Genomic DNA, 22,926 nt, shown 5'->3' with positions numbered 1-22,926 from the left:
TTACACAACAAAGATTAAAAATCTAGTTAAATACCCATGATCTTGATGAAATATCTGCTCAAGGAACAGCCAAGGAGCTGTATCTCAGAACTCTAATTTGTTTTCATTGCACCTTGCCAGAGGGTAGGGAAATATATTTTTACTTTTCCTATCCTCAGAACACACAAGTAGTAATTTCAATGAATATCGGGCTTCTATCCTATTGATTTAAAGATTCAGGTTATATCAACAAAACCCAACATTTTCTGTGACTCTACTCTTAGGGCAAGGGGCATAGAACTCTGAAGAGCAGCAACCTAGAAAGAAAATGTAATCAACCAGATAATTTGCTTTTTGTCATGACATCTGCAAATGCATTTAAATGACTGCTAAACAACATTTTTAAAGTCTGGTAGGCAAATGCTTCAAATGTATCTCAGATTTACTGAAAGGAAACATATCTGTTTTGATTATTTTGTTTCCATTGACCTTTGAGATTTCATAGGTGTTATTAGCTATGGGATATTGGAAGAAGGACTTTATATCATAAGTTTTATCCAGTTTCAAACGGTGAGCAGAGGTTAACTTTTTAATTCTATGAAAACTGAATAATTTTCTCTAAATATACCTGATGTATAAAAATCCAGAAGTAACAATACTCAACTACATGTTATTCATTTTAGAAAGTGAATTATTTGCATAAAAAGATACACACTCATAAAAATACACAATCATATACACATCACGAAGTTTCTTTGAATAGCTATTTTAGTGCACATAAAATGTGGTTTCATTCACATACACAAAAACAATGTATTCCTACTCTGCTTTACAGGACTATAATAAGTTCATAGAACAAAACCCATTTATATTCATAGCAAGGCAGAAATAGCATATTCATTTCATTCAAAATTTGACATTTTGCTTTTGAATTCCACTTTTCCTCTCTTTTCTGTGTTTTTCTGATGGAATCATAAAAGCTTTACAAACTGGAAGGAAGCTGTAGTTTACACCCATTGTTATGTCTGCAAAGCACTCATTATTTCTGGAAAATGCCTCCATCTATACGTCTCGCCAGCATGACCATTTTTATGCACGGTGATCCATCTTTTCTTGCCACAGTTGGCTGATACAGGAATGGGTACCTCCCTGCAGCTGAGATCCTCCATCAGGAATTAGGACTTAGGACTACAAGATTTCAGCCGCAAATGACTTGCTGTCTTTAGTGGCAGAGATTTTAACCCAGGAGCTGTAAGCGTTCATGACCCACTTCGTGGATGGAAAATAGCAAATATTGTTTCCTAGAGCGAAATGAAGATGTCCAGAAAGGAACAAGGATGACAGTCTCTGCCTCCATGAGTCCTTGAGGCTCAAATACATCCTTTCCCTTTAGTTCTGGGTACCTTTTTGCAAATTCCTTCTTTGATAAGTTTATGTTTTTATACTTCGTCAAAGATCGCTCTTTATAACCAAAAGTGCCCTGATGAAGTAACTTAAATGTTGTTGTTGTTGTTGTTATATTCATCTTAATAGATATTAGCAATTTTTTAATTAACAAATGTCAATGCCCTCTAGCCAAAAACCACCAGGAACATGCCTGTAGTTGAACAAGTCAATTATTCTTTCTTGAAGGTAGGGAGCATGCACACCATCGGGGGGAACCATGGGGTGTGTCAGTAATAGGGTGTTAGGAAGAATCTATTATAGGATTTGGGCATCGGTAGTCATGGAGAGGATCTGAGGAAGTGGGCCTTTGCTCTAGATTGGATGCTGTCAGGAAGCAGGGACAATTCTATGATCTGGTATCCTTTTTTTTGAGACGGAGTCTTTGTCTGTTGCCAGGCTGGAGTGCAGTGGCGCCATCTCGGTTGACTGCAACCTCGAGCTCCCTGGTTTGATTCTCCTCCCTCAGCCTCCTGAGTAGCTGGGATTACAGGCATGAGCCACCATGCCCAACTAATTTTTTTTTTTTTTTTTTAAGTAGAGATGGGGTTTCACCATGTTGGCCAGGATGGTCTCCATCTCCTGACCTCATGATCCACCTGCCTTGGCCCCCCAGTGTGCCGAGATTACAGGCGTGAGCCACTGCGGCTGGCTTGATTGGGTATCTTAATACATTTTTTTCTACAGTAGGACAGATTAGACAAGACTAAGTATGGGATTGATAAAGAAGCAGCAGTCGCTCATGCTATCCGGGATGGAATTTGATATTTTATGGCTGAGATCATGTTGCCATGCTTAGTGTAACTTAAATTTTGTTGTTTACAGAGTGGTCTTGGTTTTGTCTTGACCTGTGAGGGTTCTAGAGCAGCCTTGTCCAATGTTGATGTTCTTCCATGAAATTGTTCATGTTTACCAGAGAAGCACCAAGACATAGCTGTGAGTGCCCAGCCAGCTCCTGGAAGCCAGTGGCTCTTTTCCTCTTTTTTCAGTACCTGCTTTCGGCCAAAGGCAGGCAGAACCAGGACATAGGCATTAATTGGTGATATCCAGATTTTCACCACTGCTGAGATTTCTTAGATCAAGGAGTTAGAGAACATAGTCTATAGCTGGGCTGGAGTTCATCTCTCCTGCTCCTTTGGTTGCTGGTTGCTGTGTTGAACCCTCAGATGTGACAATGGCTGTGCACTCATATTTAAGACTCTGGACAGGATACAAGTACTCAAATAAACAAAACGTTATTCTTAGATATTGCCAATTACTTATTTGAAAGATTGAGGAGAAATTCAGTACATCAATTCAGCTTTACAAAAGGGTAATATGCGAGCTTTAAGCAAATCACTTCATTTCTCAAGCAGAAATTCTGCAGTGTTTTAAATTAAACTGAAATTCTGCAGAAATTCTGCAGTTTTCAATTACAGAAATTCTGCAATTAAAGAAATTAAACTAGTTTAATTTAAATTAAAGAAATTCTGCAGTGCTTTAAATTAAATTAAGTTAATTATAATTGCCTACAGAACTTTTAAAATTATGATAATGAGAGACACACTGGGGTGTCATAACATTCTAGATGGAATCACCATTAGAGCTGACTATTTCAGCATTTTGAGTCTTTTCTGTATAGAGTATATGTCCATAAATAGTGACTCATGCCTTCAGTAAACATTTAACGATGATCTGTGTTGAGACACTTTGAAGAGAATGGTGGAAACGTGATGAGTATGATGCCGTTTCTTCTCCCAAGGGACTGACAGATCAGTTAATTTGCTTCCCTCGACGTTCTTTCTTTCTAGTTCCTAAAACTGCAGATCCTCAGCCCAGCTTCCACAGAAATGCAATAGATGTTTATTACATGCTATTTGATAGTAATAAATATTTATTGTGCCTACTTCAAGGAACCAAGAATAATGTTGGAAAAATGATTTTTAGTATATAGAAAGTCTTCTATTTAGTGAGAGGTTCTAAGAATAGTTGGCTGAGCATGGTGGCTCACACCATGTAATCTCAGTGCTTTGGGAGGCTGAAGCAGGAGGATCACTTGAGGCTAGGATTTCAAGACAAGTCTGGGCAACATAGCAAGACCCCATCCGTCAAATAATAATAATAATAATAAATTACCAGGCATGGTGCCTCACACCTGTAATCCCAGCTACTTGGGAGGCTGGGGCAGGGGGAGTTTCTTAAGCCCAGGAAGTTGAGGCTGCGATGAGCTGATTGTTGTACTGCCTTGCAGCCTGAGTGAGACCCTGTCTTAAAAGAAAAAAAAAAAAAGAAGAAGAATAGTTATAACATCAAAAATCATGGATTATAGATTATTTACGATATTCACTAAATAAAAAAATATTTGTATTGTCAGCACTGTGTCTATGTGGTTCTGAGGCTTCAGCAAAGGTATTTGGGCAGTGCAAAGAGCCTATGCATTTCCCTGAAAGAGAAACATTGCAAAGGTCAGTGTCTTTGCTTCAGGAATAACTTGCGCACCTTCTGTGGTGATTAAGAGCTAAAGTTTTCACTAATGGCTTTTGCTGAAAGTTATGAAAAGACTAGTTTTGTAAAGGACACAAATCAAATGTGTTCTATTTTGCTTGCTTGCAAAGTCCTCATATCTTACGTTTACAAACACATTGCAATTTTTTTTCGTGAATGCTTAATAGTTTTGTGCACCTCTAATTCAGATTCAGTTTGTGGATAGCTGTAGGTGACACGTGTGGCTGCAGATGTGCTCTAATCTGTGTGGGGGGTGGGGTGGGGGGATGTGAACATTAATGGAAGTAATACAGGCTTAGGACAGAGCCTGGTCCAGGCCTTTGCACTCTGCAGGGGGCACAGGTAAGGACGTTCGTTTGCCATTCAGTTCCACGGCATGGGTGAGAAAATGATGTTGAAGTTTAAGATCAATTTGACATCATGTTTAATAATATTGATGTTTAAATTACACGCCAGTAGAATATTCTTTGCACGAGGGATACCTTTCTTTTTAAACTCTCTCAAAATAGAATATGGGGAGGGGGGTCTTGCTATTTATTCATCCAATCTTTTGTTGGCATTTACTGGTCATCTTTTACATGTCAGGCACTGGTCTGGGTGTTTGGGATCCAAAGATGAATCATACATACATGCTCCTGGCCTTCAGTGGACTTATATTGCAAAGAGGAAGACAGAGTAAAGACAAGACAGGATGATAAAACCGTTGATAAGTAAAAAGAATGATAAAGATGTTAATAGAACATAAATAAAAAACACTTTCCCTAGTAAGATAGGGTGGGGTGGGCAGAGCAGGCTTCCTGGAGTAGATACTGTTTGAATGGAACTTTGTGGCCTCGGCTGGGATTCACCACAGGAAAAAGAGGTGAAGATAGAATAGCATTAGCAAAATCGTGGAAGGAAGAAACAGTACAGCAGGTGGAAAACTATGAGCAGTGTGATGAGGAAGAATTCTACTTGTTTGTTTTTGCTTGTTTTCATTTTAAATAATATACTGCTAGGATTAGACAATAATCAAAACCTCTACTGCTTCTGCTGAGCAGAGGGAGTACAAAGCTCTGCGACTCTGAAAGTGACACCTGCCTGTAAGAACTCAAAATAAGAGTATGGTCAGGGCTAAACTCTCCATAGGCTACAGTCAAAGGGTGATTTCAAAAAATTCCACAGCTTATTCTGAGGGCTCCAAAATCAAGATAAATAGAATGCTACCATATTCTACATATACATTATACGTGAAAAACTTTAGCAGACCCAGCCATTTATTTATTTAACATAAAGCTGGGAAATTGCTGTAAAGGTGGCATTCCTACTACACTTCTCTGGACTGCAGAGCTCCGTTTTACATTTGAGTCATGCTTCTCAAGATCACTCTATAGGAGCACGTTTCTCTTTCGGTCTTCTGGTTCCAATAAGATATTGGATTTTTTCCTTCTTTCTCTCTCTACCTATCTCTTCAAGGAGGTGAGGTCTTACTATTACAGATGCAACATAGGTTAACCTGGTGAGTCTGGGTATGAATTTAACAATTTAAAAATCCATAATGTTTCAACCTAAAACCATAAATATGTTGGGGTGATCACACAATAAGAAAACCACTACAGCATCTGCTAAGTGACACTAACAGTTGGTCAAGTCCAATTAAATTGACTCCTTCAGAGCTGAACTGAGAATACACTTGTGACATAAATACTCAAAAGTAGGCTAAGAAAGAAAGTTTCCTATTCTCTGAATTAAACATACTTTTAAATTAGGCTTCTTTATATTTCTTTGTGCTCAGAAAAAAAAAAAGGAAAGAAAAAAAAGAAAAGGAAAGAAAGCATAACAGAACAGAATATTTTTAAAAACTTAGTCTCTAAGAGCATTTTTAAAGTCATTTTTCACAATAAAAAATATGTATAGTCCTGGAATGAATGTTTGGCTGTCTTCAAAAGAATGGAAAATTTCCAGTGGCTGCTCACATATGTTCCACAAATAGATGCTCAACTCTGAAAAATGAGCAGCGTGCCTGGGGCTTGTGCAGAAGATTTGTGTATCTGGGAATCGACATTGGTCAAGGATCACTACATACATATGTGAAAAGCTGAGTTCTCCTTTTCTTTTTCAACGGGAAGATCATGCTTTAAGATAACTTAGACTTTAAGGAAGAACGCAACACCCGGACTCGGTCAACTGCCTTCTGGAGAATGATCTCCTTTCCTTTTGACACTCTGAGCTGTTTTAGTAAAACTTCCTTTAGGATCTGGATGAATCTGTCTTCCTAAATGATTTAAATCAATGGCGCTGTAAAAGGAACGCAAGTTCAAGTCAGTACTTGGAGTTATTTTTTAAATGCATGCATACTGAAATTGGCATTGACTATGAATGTTCTCATAACTTTTGGGACTTTATTGTCAAGTTTAGTAATCAAATTTATTCTTAAATTGATTTTGAACTGATTTAATTCAAGCAGCTAGAATTATTTTGCCAATGTTAATGTAATTAATTTGCCAAATCTCTGAGGTGGGTAGGCAGCAACTCTAGCCAGTCTCCAGGAGAGGCTGAAATGGAATCTTGGTTCATCCTGAAGTTTCATTCAATTCTTGCAGGCATAACACAGTTTAAGATGTATGCAAACAATTCACATACATATTTTTCCTATTTTATGTAGAAAAGAGTTATGCAGAAAACCAATTTTAAATACAAATGAGTGTCTCAAGCAAATCAGTTGCTAAATCTCCCATTTCTGCTCTTATTTTCATCATTCTATTCATCCATGCTTCTGGGCTAGAAACCTTGACTTCTTTTTTAATCTCTCCGACTTGTAACCTTTATACCTAATTAGTCATGAAGTCCTGAAACAAGTCTGTAATTTCTAAGAAGTTCATTTGTCACTGAACTAAGACCTTTTCCCTTCATTCTTGGATTGCAACTAGTAGACATGTCGACTGCCTTGCCTTCTTTTTGACTACAAGGCATTTCATATATATTGCCAGTCATATTCCTTAAACTTACTTTGATAATGTCATTCTTCTGCTCAAAAATATTGCATGTCTCTTTCTCTGCTTTCCTTATGGGAAAAAAATTTAATTATTTAGCCTAGAATTCAAGACCTGCTGAATACACTGTGCACTCCATTATTACTTTCAAATTTCTATTATTCCCAGTACTTACATATAGACAGTGTGCAGTAAGTTATTTCTGTTGACTGTTTTTCCATCTTTTAATTTTTACATAGGCCCCTTCAGCAACTAAGTTTCTCTCTTATTCATAGATAAAAATATATCCTTCAAAATCTAGCTCAAACATTACGTTTTCTGCAGACCCTCTCTTGTCTCTTCTGTGTGCAGTAGAAACATATTCATTCATACTTTGTATTCATCACACATTGTTAAGCACTTACTATGCTCCAAATAATCAAAGATGAAAATGACACCCTGCTTCAAGGTTATTACTTTGGGACATTCATCAGATAAACAGCTGGGGCAATGGTGTGATCAACACACAGACTACATGGGTTCCAATGAGGATTCGTGGACAGTTCTGTAAACTCAGTGGACAAGGGGAAGGGACAAGGCAAGTTCTGTCATGTCAGGGAACCTTGAGTGTCTCAAAAACAGTGGGAAGATATTCAGTCAGGGAGAATACTGCTGTGGAGACACAGAGGCTTGAAATACATAGGAGGGTTCGAAAACCAGAAACACATTTGGTTTGGCTTGAGAGGAGATACAAGGATGAGGTAGGTGGAACCAGAAATGAGACACTTATAAAGACATCTTATAAAGTACTGGTTTTGCTGTGCTAAGACTTGTACCTGAAATATAGTAGATGCTTAATAAACACTTATTTAGTAAACAAATCACTTTCTACTAGTATAGCAAATTTTATTTACATTTAAATATTTCATATTTAATAATTTGCGAGTTTACACCTTGGTTTGTTGAAGGACAACTAAGTATTCATACTCTGTGTTTTCAGCATTCCATCTGGGGTAGATCCTTAACCTGTCATTGTAACAATTAGAAAAAATTCTTTCTAATATGAGCACCAAAGGTGGAGAATTCTTGAAGTTAATATGTATAAACAAAATGTTCACATCGGTTTGTGTTTTCCTTTTTTCTTTTTCTAGGTTCAGACATTGTTCAATGGTTGATAAAGAACTTAACTATAGAAGATCCAGGTAAATAAATCATTTTCCTATTACAAGAACTTTTTTCTTAGTGGTTTTAAGAATTATGTTTCCTCAAGGATATTTTAATATGGCATGCAAGCAAACCTCCTGAAAAATTATAATTCAGTTTGAATTGTGCTTTTAACATTTATGTAAATTTTATGGTAGTCAAAACATATTTAACTAAAAGTTAGCATATTTGTACAATTTTTCACATCCTTAATTCTGCCATATTATTTGATTCAGGTCATTGGTGATCGTTAGACTGGATCAGCTGTATACATGTCCATAAAATAATTATACATATAATTTATGGCAAGTGATTATGAATTAATGAACTTTCCCTCTATCAGACACATACATCTCATTAACTTATAACTTTGCCTTAACTACATCTTTAAATGCAGTTTGAAATCAGTATTTTATTTGTAATTCTGATTTTTTTTATCATGCCTACATGATGTGTGTGTGTGTGTGTGAGAGAGAGAGAGAGAGAGAGAGAGAGAAACGCTCTCTTTAAGTCATGAACCTGTTCACTGTGTTGGACATTATGTCTATTCTGTAGCAGAAAACTTAATTTCCAAAGTAAGGGAACAATTTTTATGAGTTCACACTTTGCATTGCCTGGAATAAGTTCCTGCATATGCAAAGCATTTAATGACTTTTTATTTATTTATTTATTTTTGAGGTGGAGTTTCACTCTTGTTGCCCAGGCTGGAGTGCAAAGGCACAATCTCAGCTAACTGCAACCTTTGCCTCCCGGGTTCAAGCGATTCTCCTGCCTCAGCCTCCCAAGTAGCTGGGATTATGGGCGCGTACCACCACATCCGGCTGATTTTTTTTTTGTATTTTTAGTAGAGTCAGGGTTTTACCATGTTGGCCAGGCTGGTCTCGAACTCCTGACCTCAGGTGATCCACGCACCTCGGCCTCCCAAAGTGTTGGGAATACAGGCGTGAGCCACCGTGCCCGGCTACATTTAATGGCTTTTTAAAAATATGTAAAACCTTTCACACGTGGCAAACATTTCGCATCACTGAAGGAAAATAAGATGCATATTGTTCAGAGAAGATTCTGAGAAAACAGAAAACAACAGCTATGAAAAGCTGGCATTACAGTGACTGCAGAAAAGGTCAGTGATATGCCAACCTGTGTAACACACCCTTCCATCTGTAGAGAAGAACTTTGCATGGCTCTGGTTCCTGCCTCTGGGGATTATTGCCTTAAAATGGTTTAGAATTAACAGTACATGAAGATGCAAGGTTTTAATTTTTTCTCATTTTAAACTAGCTTTATAAAGCAATGCCATCAAAAGATGCAGCTCAAATTCTGTCCATAAAGACCTGTGTAGACCTCCAGCTCATTTGCTGCATGAGCTTTTAAAATGCTCATTTTTGCAGGTCAAATGGTATTAAAACAATTAAGTAAAGATAAAGCAGCTATTGCCAGCATCATGTTATCACCAGGTGAAAAGGGGAGATAATTAATAGGAAAGGAAGCTACAGTCTTACCAAGTTCACGTTTCGGCCTCACCTCAGTGGCATGCCTGTTTTTTTAGAACTGTAGGACCAGACAAATAATCCCAGTGCTAAAAAATGGAATGACACAGTCATGGCTAATCAGGAAACTACTGATTGACAAAGACTATTAAGGGTCAGAGGTGATGTAGATTTAAAAGAGTTATTATTTCTGTAAGGTAAAGACTGGGTCGGGTGCAGTGGCTCACGCCTATAATCCCAGCAGTTTGGGAGGTTGAGGTGCGTGGATCACGAGCTCAAGAGTTCAAGACCAGCCTGGCCAATATGGTGAAACCCCATCTCTACTGAAAATACAAAAATTAGCTGGGTGTGGTGGCACGTGCCTGTAAACCCAGTTACTCGGGAGGCTGAGACAGAAGAATCACCTGAAGCCAGGAGGCGGAGGTTGCAGTGAGCCAAGATCGTACCACTGCACTCCAGCCTGGGCGACAGAGTGCCACTCGGTCTCAAAACAAGCAAACAAACCTGAAGGTGTAGTACAGTAAAAATCTAAGAAACAGAAAACATCTTCACAGATATCATAAGCTAGTAAGAAACAATCATTGTTTATAATTTACATGTAGGATCTCATTTTAGGTATAATGTGTATGGAAAACTGATTTTATTTGCTTGCTCAACACTTTGAGGAAGTTTTTAAGGTTCATTAGAAGGTGTTAGGAAGAGGTAAAGTCAAATGTATCCAGGAAGGAACATACATGTTCTTTAGTCATATTTATGACAGGCTGAAAAATTAGTTTCTGATTTGTTGGTTTGTTTTTTTGAATGAAGTAATTCACCCTAGACAAAATCCAAGGCTCTGTTCTGGTTTCAAGAAGAGTTAAGAAACATTAATGATTGTTCTGAATATGTAACAGATTGTGCACATGGCAAATGAATCAATCTGGTGGCTATTCTGATTGCAATTTGATGTGGTTAATAACGTAGCTGATATTATGAAAGTTACTTTGACGGCTGCCTATATGAAACCGATCATATCTTTTGAAACTGGTCATGAAGGGAGACTAAGTAGTTATAATGCTAAGTCTAGTTTTAACTCTATCAAAAACTCCCTGAAGGTTTTTAAAAATACGAAAGAAACCCATGCCTAGTTTCTGTCTTGCGTGCTGTTTGGTAGCCAAGTGGTCATTTGAAGATCTCTAGGGATCGTTTGATGTTCTAGAAGTCAGTAATTTGCTGAAAGAGGGTTTTGTGGCAAGATGGAAGAAGAGACTAATTCTGGGTATGGGAACAGGTTCCGATGGCCCATTTGGAGACAGGAGGAGAAGGTTGAATGATCTTTAGGACCATACGTAAGACCAATGAGTCTATATTATTGGCACACTTAGTGTTCAGTATTTTATTAATGAGCACTTAATAACTCATTTCTGTTATAGCAATCCAGGGCACATTGGGCTGAATATTTTACCAGAGGTTTTGGTACCATTAGACTTGTAGTCATACTTCGTTATTATTTTAAAATACAGATGGATTTGAACCTTTTGTTAAAATTTAGGATTTTTCTTAGTTTACATGTATGTGTAATACACATATACAGAATTAGTCTGAAATGTTTTTCTTCTACTTTGTGAGTACATTTTTACAAAATACGTCTTTCTAGGAAAATTCCATTTCTTCTTTCAGACTTTCATTCATCTAGCAAATATTTATTGAGTTCTTACCATGGGCCAGGCACTGGGAATACAGAATGAATATTCCCTCTTGGACAAATTGATTATCCTTTGCTTCCAGAATATCACATTCACATTCTTCCTTCTTTTTCACTGGCCATTTGGTTTGGTCTCAGTCTTCTGTGGTGACTTTTCACTCTCAACTAATCCGTAAATGTTAGAAGGTTCAGGTTTCTCTTCTAGGTTCCTCTCCTTTCTGTATCCACACACTGTTGCTAAGTGACATATATTGAGAACGCTCCAATTCATAACTTTCATGCTGACCTCTCCGCAGTGCTCCACACTCACTTCTCCAATGCCTAAGGCCTCTCCCCGGAAAGATTAAACTCAATACAACCAAAATGGAACCCCAGTTTTTCCACTTCTCAAACCTACTCCTTATTGTAATCCCAAGCTCAGTTAGAGTTGAGTCTTCTAGTCAAGAATACACTCTTATCTTTTCCTGTCTTCAATTTTGCTATGTGGTCTTTCAGGAGTACTTCAAAGTTTTTAAAATATAGACTTTGCACATTTCTTACTAAGCTTATTTGGGTTATTTTATTATGTGTTATTATTATATGTGGTCTTTTCTTCCTATGTATATACTAACTTTTTATTGTTTACATAGATGAAAATGATTGATTTATATATGCTAATTTAATAGTCATTTCTTTGCTACACTATCTTTTTTAAAAGAAATCTTAACTAACTTACTGGGAAACTACAGTACTTTCTCCAGCAGTTTATTAGGATTATATGTAGTCGTTCAAACCCTTTAATTATTTGGCAGTATGTTTTGTTGCCTGCGCATATGTTGATATCTTACCTGGATATAAAGTAGATAAGATAGAATTTCCTCTTTAAAATCCTATAGTTATTGACTTATTGCATCCATGCTTTTAATATTCTGGTAAAATATGAAGATATTAATATTATTCTTATGTCACTACATACACACACATATATAGATTTACATAGATATATATAAGTATATACACATACACACATAGTAGCCTCCCCTTATTCAAGGAAAATGTATTCCAAGAATCCCAGTGGATACCTGAAACTACAGATAGTACCGAACCCTCTATAGGCTATTTTTCCCTATACATACATATCTTTAATAAAGTTTAATTTATAAATAAGGCACAGTAAGAGATTAACAGTACTAATATAATAGTTATAACAATATACTAGAATAAAAGTTATGTGAATGTGGCCTCTTGCTGTCTCTGTCTCAGAATACTGTCATCTTTTCAGACCAAGGTTGACAGAAGGTGAAACTGCAAAAAGTGAAACTGCAGAGAAGGGAGGATGACTGTATATACACGTGCTGGGTTTGTTTGTTTGTTTGTGACAGAGTCTTGTTCTGTCACCCAGGCTGGAGTGCAGTGGCATGATCTCGGCTCACTGCCACCTCTGCCTCCCGGGTTCAAGCAATTCTCCTGCCTCAGCCTCCTGAGTAGCTGGGACTACAGGTGCCTGCCACCACACCTGGCTAATTTTTTTTTTCTTTTTTTTGTATTTTTTGTATTTTTAGCAGAGACAGGGGTCTCACCAGATTGACCAGACTGGTCTTGAACTTCTGACCTTGTGATCCACCTGCCTCGGCCTCCCAAAGTGCTGGGATTACAGGTGTGAGCCACCACTCCCGACCCACATGCAGTCTTTTAAAACTGATTTTTTTATCCTGCCTAGATACCTGTAATGCCTTTTCTTTCCTTGAAATTCAAAATATAAATGGGCCATTGCCATTTCATTGTTTATTTTGTGATGTGTTTACAAATCTGGTGACTGATTTAAGTCTGTTGATTCAGGCTTTTCCCAGTTGAAGAAATTTTTTTTTCTGTTTTGTTATTTAAGCATTTTCTACATTTATAAAATGCATATAATAATAATGTCTACTACTTAGTGCTTTCCTGAGGATTTAACAAGTGTTACATTACATACAGTGTAAAGCAGTTATTACCACATCTCTTACATAATAGTGCAGAAAATGTTGATTGGCGATTGTAGGTATTGCAGGGGCCTTTGAAAACAGTATGCTGAGAATAGATAGGGCTCAAGGACAGTATCTCCAATTGAACTTTTAATAAACTCCCGTAGGTGCCAAGAGGGCAGGCAGATAAGGAAGAGCATAGAGACAAGGAACTGAGTAGAAGGTTACATCTGGGTAAAGAAAGTTTGTTTTGCATTGTGTTCTTTCTGCTGACGTGGGGTTTATGGAGTATAAATAAAGTGAGGCGGAGGCTCTGGGTGCGGCCGCCATGTTCTCTGTTTGTCTTTGTCTTTTGTGTCTGTTCATTCTCCACCACCCCCGGCACGGACCCCAATAGGTATTTTTGTACTTTTTATAATAATTGTAACTAATTATTTGCCTGCTTATTTGTTCTCATTTCCTGTTTTGAAACAACATTTACTGATATGCTTCACTCTATTCTACCTCTCAATTATTATTTTCTCTGTTTTAAAATTTGTTTTTTAGCTTTCTCTCTCCCTTCTCCACTCCAGATTAAGTTTTTAAGTTTCCACATCATAGCATTAATTCTAATTTTCTTCACTGCCGGTTCAGCCCTTTACAGATGCTAATAGAGAATATATCTATTATTGCATGTTTAACTTTTCGTCATTTTATTTTTTTTCTAGTTCTCTATTTCTACCTTCCTTTAGAACGTCATCTTCTAATCATAGACTCTAAGCATAAAATTATTTTGTAAGTTATCTTTCATCAATTGTTTTATTACATCATGTCATTTAAGTTGAATATTTTAGGTATATATAGATACTGTTATAATCTTACTTCATGTCATTGCATGTCTTAGAAATATTTGTGAATTTGTTTTATGAATTTTTCTCATTTACTTTGTCTCTGGCATAAAGGACTCTACATGGAACTGATCTTTAGTTATTGACAGGTGGATGGATTCTCTTTAGATTACTTAATGTATGTATATGTCAGTGGGATCATCTCCACTTTGCAGCTGGAGTTGGCATTCTGGTTAATATAAATTTGCATTAATAAGTTAGCTTTTTGACAGACTAAGTATGGTGGGGAGTGAGCTGGACCTGTGAGTAATCCTTGCCTCAAGGTGTCATCATGATACCATATTGTCTCTGTGTGTGATGGCCTTACTTCATTGGAATACATTTCTGTCCTATATTCAACCTTGTCCATTGCCAAGCTGCCTCCAAGACATGGCCATGGCTGATTTCTTCTTTGGTGTTTGTCCTCCACTGCGGGGAGAGAAGCTGTCCATATTTGCAGTGGTTTAATTGGTGCAGCCCCACTGCAGCTGTGTTGGGGTGCTGTTGATCTACCACAGTGAATGGGATTCAAAGTGTTGTGCTGCCTTCTCACATATATTCTGATGTTTCCACCCGGCATTGAGGGTTTTATGAGTAATCTCCTAGAGTCTTCTCTACTTAGTACTGTGGTTCTGTCTCAGGAGAATGTTGCAGTCTGGTCTCATATGTGGAATACTGGTTAGACTTTCAGACATGTGCTGCCCTAATTTATAGTGCCAATGCAGATTTTTATTTGTGTCATTTTTTTTGTGGCATTGATAGTTAAACTTCATGTTGCCATCATGCCAGAAGTTGATATTTTGATTTGTACCTTTCAATCATATCACTAAGAATCTAAAAGGTGTGTATTTATGTGTGCGTGTTTGTGTTTTTTAATATATATATATATATGCGCACACACATATACACATATGCAAATGCAAAACAGAATAAATTGCATTAGTCTTACAATTGAACTGTGGCTGACAGATTAAATAAAATGGTACTTTGATTTCATAGAGAGGAAAATTAATGTGCAGCAATCATTGGATAAGGGCAGGGGGGTTGGAAGGAAGAATTTAGTCCCTGGTGAACATACGTCTACATTGTTGAAATCTGTACTAGTCAAGGTTCTCCAGAGAAACAGGACAAAGCAGTGTGTGTGTGTGTGTGTGTGTGTGTGTGTGTGTGCGTGCATGTGTGTTTGTGTGTGTACAGATGGATAGATAGATGATAGATGATAGATAATAGATGATAGATAGATATAAATAAATGATAGATGGTAGATAAATGATAGAGAGATAAATGATAGATGATAGACAAATGATAGAAGATAGAAGATAGAGATAGATAGATAGATGATAGATAGATGATAGATGGATGATAGATAGATGATAGAAGATATAGATAGATGATAGAAGATATAGATAGAAAAGTAGATAGATAGATGATAGATGATGGATGATAGATGATAGGTAAATGATAGATGATAGATAGAAGATATAGACAGATGGATGATAGATAGATAGATAGGTAGATGATAGATAGATAGATAGAGATTTTAAGGAATTTACTCACACAATTTTGAGAACTGGTACTTCTGAAATTTATAGAGCAGGAAAGCAGGCTGGAGACCCAGGCATGAATTCATGTTTAAGGAGGTCTGGGGGCAGAATTCCCTCTTCCTTGGAGAAAATCTGTTTTTTTCTCTTAAGGCCTTCAGCTGATGGGTTGAGGCCCCCCTACATTACAGAGAGTAATCTGCTTTACTCAAACTCTACTAATTTAAATATTAGTCTCATCCAAAAATACCTTCACAACAACATCTGGACTGGTGTTTGGTCAAATATCAGGGTACAGTGACCTAGCCAGGTTGACATATAAAGTTAATCATCACAGTACCCATTAGGAAGCATACTATCCACCACCAATGTCTTCTGTTCACAGTCCACCCCGTTGCTTCCATGTTGTTACATGTTCCCACTGGCAGAGCCCCTTCCCATCTATTGACACCCTTTGCTTTAGCCAGGCTCACTCTGGGAGCGCAGTAACTAATCAGACCTCAAAGTAGGAAACTGTGCTGTGCTTCCAAAAGCCCTGTGCTATTTTGCTATTTTACTCTCAGTTGCATGAAAGTAACTCCACTGCTCCCTTAGATTTTTGGCATATCTGGCACTTGGTAAGCTGTCGGCTAAATATTTTTCATTCTCTCACCCTTCAGCCTCTAGCACTGGCTTCTTACGATGGTATTCTCAGGGTTATAAGCACAACGTGAGTTTCTGTTTGTGTCACATTTGCTATTGCTTCATCCACTAAGACGAATCCCCTGGACAAGTCCAAAGCCACCGTAGGGAAGGACTCTACAATGCATGGACGCAGGGCTGTGTGAACAAATTGAGGCCATTACTGTAACATTCTTCCACATTTGTATTTCCTCTGCCTTTTAAACCTACCCTTCTGTGATATATCCTACTATCCTTCAGTTTGAGTTTGCAAAATTTGTCTTCCAGAACAGATTTATTGTTTTCTTAGTAAACATGCCTTATGTCTAATATCATGTCATATTAATTATGGATAATATTTTGAGCAAATTTATCAAAATACAAAGCTTCAAGAAAGTCTGGATCTTTCACATAATTATTGACAGATATCAATAATTCCTTGACGTCAACTTGTTCATTTGTGCCCCTTACTGCCTCTCACTGTAAGAGTCATCCTTACCAAGCTCATGGAGTGATGCTGACCAGGGTGAATAGTACTTTAAGACTCTCAATCTAATGAGTGGCTGAGATTTGAAATGAGTCTTGCTGTCACTCGTGGGTATCAAGGAACGTTATGCATTTCTGTGTTCTTTTTTTTTTTCTTTTTTTTTTAGAAGAAGTCTTGCTATGTTGCCCAGGCTGGAGTGCAGTGGCCTAATCTTGGCTCACTGCAACCTACATCTCCCAGGTTCAAGTTATTCTTCTGCCTCAGCCTCCTGAGTAGCTGGGACTGCAGGTGCATGCCACCATGCCCGGCTAATTTTTGTATTTTTAGTAGAGACGGGGTTTCACCATTTTGGCCAGGATGATCTCGATTTCTTGACCTTGTGATTCGCCCTCCTCGGCCTCCCAAAATGCTGGGATTACAGGTGTGAACCACTGCGCCCGGCCGCATTTCTGGTTTGAGTGGCGGCTATTTGCTCCATCTTTTTTCCTTCTCTCCATCATCCCATGCTTCTTGAGCTTTCAGCATTCCTTGAGAGGAATCCTGGCATTGAAGATGGTCATGAGCTTTGCAGACATGCTTGAGCTTCAATCCTGATTCAAGCACTTACTAGTTACAGGCATTGGGCAAGTTAATTTCTCTGTTTTTTTGGTTTTTTTCTTCCTCTGAAAAGTACTTTTAATACCATGTTTTGTGATACTTAAATGAATCAACATGCAAGTGGGCCAGAATCTTAATTTTATTTTTATATAGGCCAATTTTTAAAACTCTGAATATGTGCAAACACATTTAACTGAATCAAATTTTTAAAAAATGCATACAATTGTTACACTAGTCTTCAAATACAGCCTATTCCATGAAGCCTTTCTTCCATAAATCAGCTCCCAGTGGCTTTTCTTTGCCATGAGCTGAAAGAATATTTGCATTTGATACTACTTCATCTATTGCTTAATTTAATTATCTTTTATTTTTTATTTTACATATGTTGGTCTCATCACTTCAGTTTAATCTAAGCAACATAATGGCAGAGAACAGATACCCTCTCTAGCTGTCAAAGTGCCAAAGTCAATCAATTCTCAATAATCACTTGATTTTTTTGACTAATGGGAACTCGCTGAAGTGGCATCAGAGCACAAACTGAATCATCATCTTAAATGGATGTGAGAAAGTGAAGAGAAATAAATTTTAAATGAATTGTTCTTTATCTAAACTAAACCCAGTGTAAACAAAATGATTTAAAATGCAGATAGAAGAATAAGATTAAGGATAAATATAATTTAGGATAAAAACTTAATGACAAATAGCTGCAAAGTTTCTTCCTCTAGAAGCAATATCTGTTGTAAAAATACCAGTGAAAATCAAGATTCAGGCAAATCAACCAGATGTTTTGCTTACACACCATCAAACAACTGGATCAAGTAACTTAATTATCACTGAGTTAATTAAATCAATCCATTGGGCACACCGTTATATAGAGTCTGTCATCTGCCTCCCAAGCCTGCCACAAGTCTTCTGAAGAGGAAAGTGCTCTAAATCCTGTTAATTAATTTAATAAAACTCCATTACAAATGGCCTTTGTATTCCACGAATTTAGTTAAACTGCCAATGAAATTACAACCCTGGGAACATGAGGGCGCTTCAGAACAGAGAAAGTCAAGAATGTGTCTGTCATCTTTCGTAATGTTTTGGCCTCACACAGTGTTTTATGCTTTTCCAAATCATTCAATTCGATTTTTTTTTTTTTTGAGAGTGAACCTCACTCTGTCACCCAGGCTGGAGTGCAGTGGCGCAATCTCGGCTCACTGCAACCTCAGCCTCCTGGGTTCAAGCGATTCTCCTGCCTCAGCCTCCTGAATAGCCAGGATTAGCCACCATGCCCAGCTAATTTTTGTATTTTTATTGGAGACGGGGCTTCACCATGTTGGCCAAGTTGGTCTCAAACTCCTGACCTCAGGTAATCCGCCCTCCTCGGCCTCCCAAAGTGCTGGAATTACAGGCGTGAGCCATGGCCCCCGGACTTCATTAGATTATTTAATCGATTATCACATCAATATCATGAAGTAGCCAGGCAGACATCTCATCAATTTACAACCGGAAAATTAACAGGAGAGAAACTTGGGAATATCTAAAGTCACAAAAACCTTGAAATAAAAGCACAGTAGGCACAACCTCTACCCTGTGTGCCTGCTCCTTTTTTTTTTTTTCAATTGGAGTCTTCTCTGTTCTCTAGGCTGGAGCGCAGTGGCACAATCACAGCCCACTGCAGCCTTGACCTCCCAGGCCCAGGTGATTCTCCTGCCTAACCTTCCTGAATAGCTGGGACCACAGGCATGTATCACCACACTCAGCTGATATTTATTGATTTAGTTAGTTGGTTGTAATTTTTTTTTTTTCTGAGAGGCAGGGTTTACTGTGTTGCCCAGGCTGGCCTCAAACTCTGGTCTCACGTGATCTCCCTGCCTTGGCCTCTCAAGGTGGTGGGATTACAGGTATGAGCCATGGCACCAGACTCCTGTACCTTTTTGAACAACTATTTCAGACCTGGATTCTGCTTTTCCATAAATGGCTGGCAACCATAAGAGAGCCATGGACCCAGCTGACCCAGAGGCACATTGCATAATGTCTTTTGGAATAAAGTAATGTATTTCCTTGGATTTGGTGTTATACACACACACACACACACGTATACATTATTATTTTGTTTGAGACAGAGTCTCGCTCTGTCACCCAGGCTGGAGTGCGGTGGCACGATCACGGCTCACTGCAAGCTCTGCCTCCTGGATTCACACCATTCTCCTACCTCAGCCTCCCTAGTAGATGGGACTACAGGCCCCCACCACCACGCCCGACTAATTTTTTTTTTTTTTTTTTTTTTTGGTATTTTTAGTAGAGACGGGGTTTCACCATGTTAGCCAGGATGGTCTCGATCTCCTGACATGGTGATCCGCCTGCCTCGGCCTCCCAAAGTGCTGGGATTACAGGCGTGAGCCACCGTGTCCATCCGGATTTGGTGTTACATTTACCTCTTGCATTCTGGGTACACCATTTTGTTAGAGCAATTTCCTATGTATTTCAACTTGTATATTACAGGTAAATAAAAACAGATCTTTTCTGTATGCTCTTCAAATTGTTTCAAACAACAATCTTGCTTCAGTAGAGGGAAAGGGTAGAAGCATTTAAAATATTCCTTGCAAATAACCATTAAGACCCTTACAAACCTATAAAATATATATTTTATTGTCCACTGAGCAAACTGTCATGTCCATAGGAAATAAATAAAAATGACTACTTTATTATTGTTCCAGTGCTAGTAAACCACTATATAAAAACATTCTAGGTTTCTGAGACATATTTAACACTGGTGATAATATGCAAGAAGTCATAGTTTGGAGCCATTAAGTATAAATCTAACAAGATCGATTGGTTTGACCTAGTTTCAAGATAATAGATATTACCCAAGCATTCATCTTGCAAATGTGCATTTTATATTGTAAACAATGCTTAAGAAACTAACAAAGTCCTCATATCTTTGGGTACCTGCTGTCATCCCACACCCTGGCTACTGCAGGCAGAGCTTCATAGTTGCGTACACAGGGAATCTGAGATGTAGTTCTACTTATTTCATGTGAGATGAGCAAGAACTGTAGTTTTCTTTGTGTATTCACTTCAGTGTATTAGTAGCTTTTCTTCAGAAGGAAGGAATTTGTTTTTGCCTCTATTCTGTTGGTACCCTATCTATGTTCATTCAGGGTGCTGTGATAGACTGTAATAAACTGAGTGGCTCAAACAACAGAAGCATTTATTTCTCACAGTTTTGGAAGCTGGGAATTCGAAGGTCAAGGGGCTGGTGGCCTTTGTGTCTGCTGAGGGTCTGCATTCTGGTTCATGGATGGCTGTCTCGCTGTGGCCTCACGTAGCAGAAGGGGAGAGCAAGCTCTCCGGAGCCTCTTTTATAAAAGCACTAATTCCATTCTGAGGGTTGTGCCCTCACTACCTAATCACTTCCCATATGAATTTGGGGCCGATACAGACATTCAGTCTACAGCATGTCCACCAAAATTATGGTATCTTGTACATTTATTTTTATTTTATTTATTGTTTTATTTTATTTTGTTTTGAGATGGAATCTCCTATTATCCAGGCTAGAGTGCAGTGGTGCAATCTCAGCTCACTGCAACCTCTGCCCCCCGAGTTCAAGCAATTCTCCGGTCTCAGCCTCCTGAGTAGCTGGGATTACAGGGGCACATCACCACGCCCGGTTAATTTTTGTATTTTAGTAGAAATGGGGTTTCACCATGTTGGCCAGGCTGGTCTTGAACTCCTGACCTCAGGTAATCCACCTGCCGTGGCCTCCCAAAGTGCTGGGATTACAGGTGTGAGTCACTGTGCCTGGTGTATGTTACACATTTAATAACACCAGGAACCTCTTTCGGTTGCCCCTTGGGAATGCTCTAGTGTACAGAAAGTGAAAAGCCTGCACATGTTCCTCTATGACGTCTGCCATTCAAAGTAATCAATGCCATTGAGTGCAGTCCCATCACCTCCAGCCTGTTGGGACTGGCCTTTTTTAACCTAGAAGCTAGCCACACTCTTTCCTTTTGCTCCGCACCCCATTTGTTTTTGGTTTTGCATTTGCATTTAAATACTGCATTCTGTAATGGAACAAGTGACTATCGTTTCCGTTGACTTGTATAATTATCCAATTGCTCTACCCAACAAAATCTCCAAACCTAGAATGTACTGAAAGGTCTTCATGAGGTCCATACATTGAAGTTTTCATTGCCAAAGCAGGGGGTATTTCCCCCAGGATGTCTGCCATTATTTCAGACCATCTTTCCTGCTGCTAAAGACTTTTTCAGGTTTGAGTTTCTGGCTGCCTTCACTTCCTACCTCTATCACTAGATTGCAATTCCAGCAAAAAAGAACTATGACACGTGAGCATTAATCAGTTAGGTGCCCCCAGGTACCATGCTGGATGTTTTCCTCTCATTTAGTTCTTGTAAGTAGGAAGGGGGCAAAAAAGCTCACATTTACTGAGCATCAACTATGTGCTGAACATCATGTTGAGAACTTGATATGTGTTATTCTGAACTCCAAGAGAAAAGAAAGAAAATCTGAAGAAATAGACTGTACATTTAAAAATCATGAAGCTAATAGGAGAGAGAACCAGTATTCAAACCCGGATAGGTTTGCTTTACAAGCATGAACACTTCCTGCTCCAGGCAAGGGATGTCAGCTTCACTTCACACATGAAGCCCCTGGGACTCCCAGCAGAGCTGAGGAGCAGAGCTGGGATTCGTACCTGGTGTGTCGGCATCATGCCAACACAGTACGTTTGTTAGAGACCAGCAGGTGATCTGTCTGTCCTGATTCCAGTTTTGGTTTTTGCTGGACAGCACATGCATCTATAAATGCCAGTCCCAGAGTTTTGTGACCTCTCTCATTTTTATCTGATTGGCTTTTAAAACATACATTGTTTAATAGAGTTGTTAGCTATTAAGGAAAATACTAAAGGCAGCTGGAATTCTAATTAGAATTTCTGTCTTTTATCTTGTAGAACTTGAACAAACATAATGAGGCCAGGGTTCAATGGACATTTGAATATGTGTTTAATTACATGTAGGAACATCTCCTATTACAGCAGAGCTTGATACTTCTACACTATCCACTAGAAAAACAAAAATGAAGACTACTACACAGACCAAATGGATGATGCACAATTGTCCTGTGGCATTGTCTGGTTCTTCCAGTAGCTGGCTGGCCTCTTTGCTGTCTTCTTCTCTTTAGAGCCACACTTTCTTTTCTGCAACTACGTGTTCCTTTTGTAACTCAACTTGAACTTTGTTTGGCAAAGAAACAGGACATAAGCAACTTTCCTAAAAAAGGAAGAAGAAAAGAAGAATAGAAGAAAAGAAAAGTAAAAAGCACTGGATAAAGCTAATAAGGCCTAGAGCAGAAGATATCATCTAAGGATATGCCTATTCATCAGGGTAACCACTCAGAAAATGACAGAGAAATGTACGAGTATATCTGTTACCCAGAAGGGCCACAGATAGTTGTGTAAGAGCTCTCTGAAAAGTCAGGTCCCTTTGTCTTTTATTAAAGATAACACAGTATTTCTTATTTCCCAGATGAGGAACGAATTAGGTTTTCCCCCTCCTATATTTGAGTTGAGAACAATGCTGCTTATTCTATTTCTATGTC

At 38.3% G+C, this 22,926-nt stretch overlaps 1 protein-coding gene across 8 annotated transcripts in view; it reads left to right on the top strand.

The window, feature by feature from the left end:
• Window positions 1-22,926, top strand: part of RGS7 (regulator of G protein signaling 7) — a 571,447-nt gene that overhangs the window by 362,332 nt on the left and 186,189 nt on the right. For 4 of the 8 annotated variants that reach the window (XM_007989927.3, XM_007989931.3, XM_007989932.3 and 1 more), the window contains one exon: window positions 8,009-8,059. The exons of 3 other annotated variants lie outside the window; for them this stretch is intronic. In XM_007989927.3, coding sequence (XP_007988118.1) covers window positions 8,009-8,059 — 51 coding nt within the window. Of the gene's footprint in view, window positions 1-8,008; window positions 8,060-13,301; window positions 13,569-22,926 lie in introns of those variants that run through there. One more of the 8 variants, XM_073011869.1, reaches the window with a different exon arrangement.

This window comes from Chlorocebus sabaeus, chromosome 25 (assembly GCF_047675955.1).
Source record: "Chlorocebus sabaeus isolate Y175 chromosome 25, mChlSab1.0.hap1, whole genome shotgun sequence".
In the NCBI taxonomy this organism is placed as follows: Eukaryota; Metazoa; Chordata; class Mammalia; order Primates; family Cercopithecidae; genus Chlorocebus; species Chlorocebus sabaeus.
Note: the sequence above shows the minus strand (reverse complement) of the source record. Positions and strands in the feature narration are given on the sequence as shown.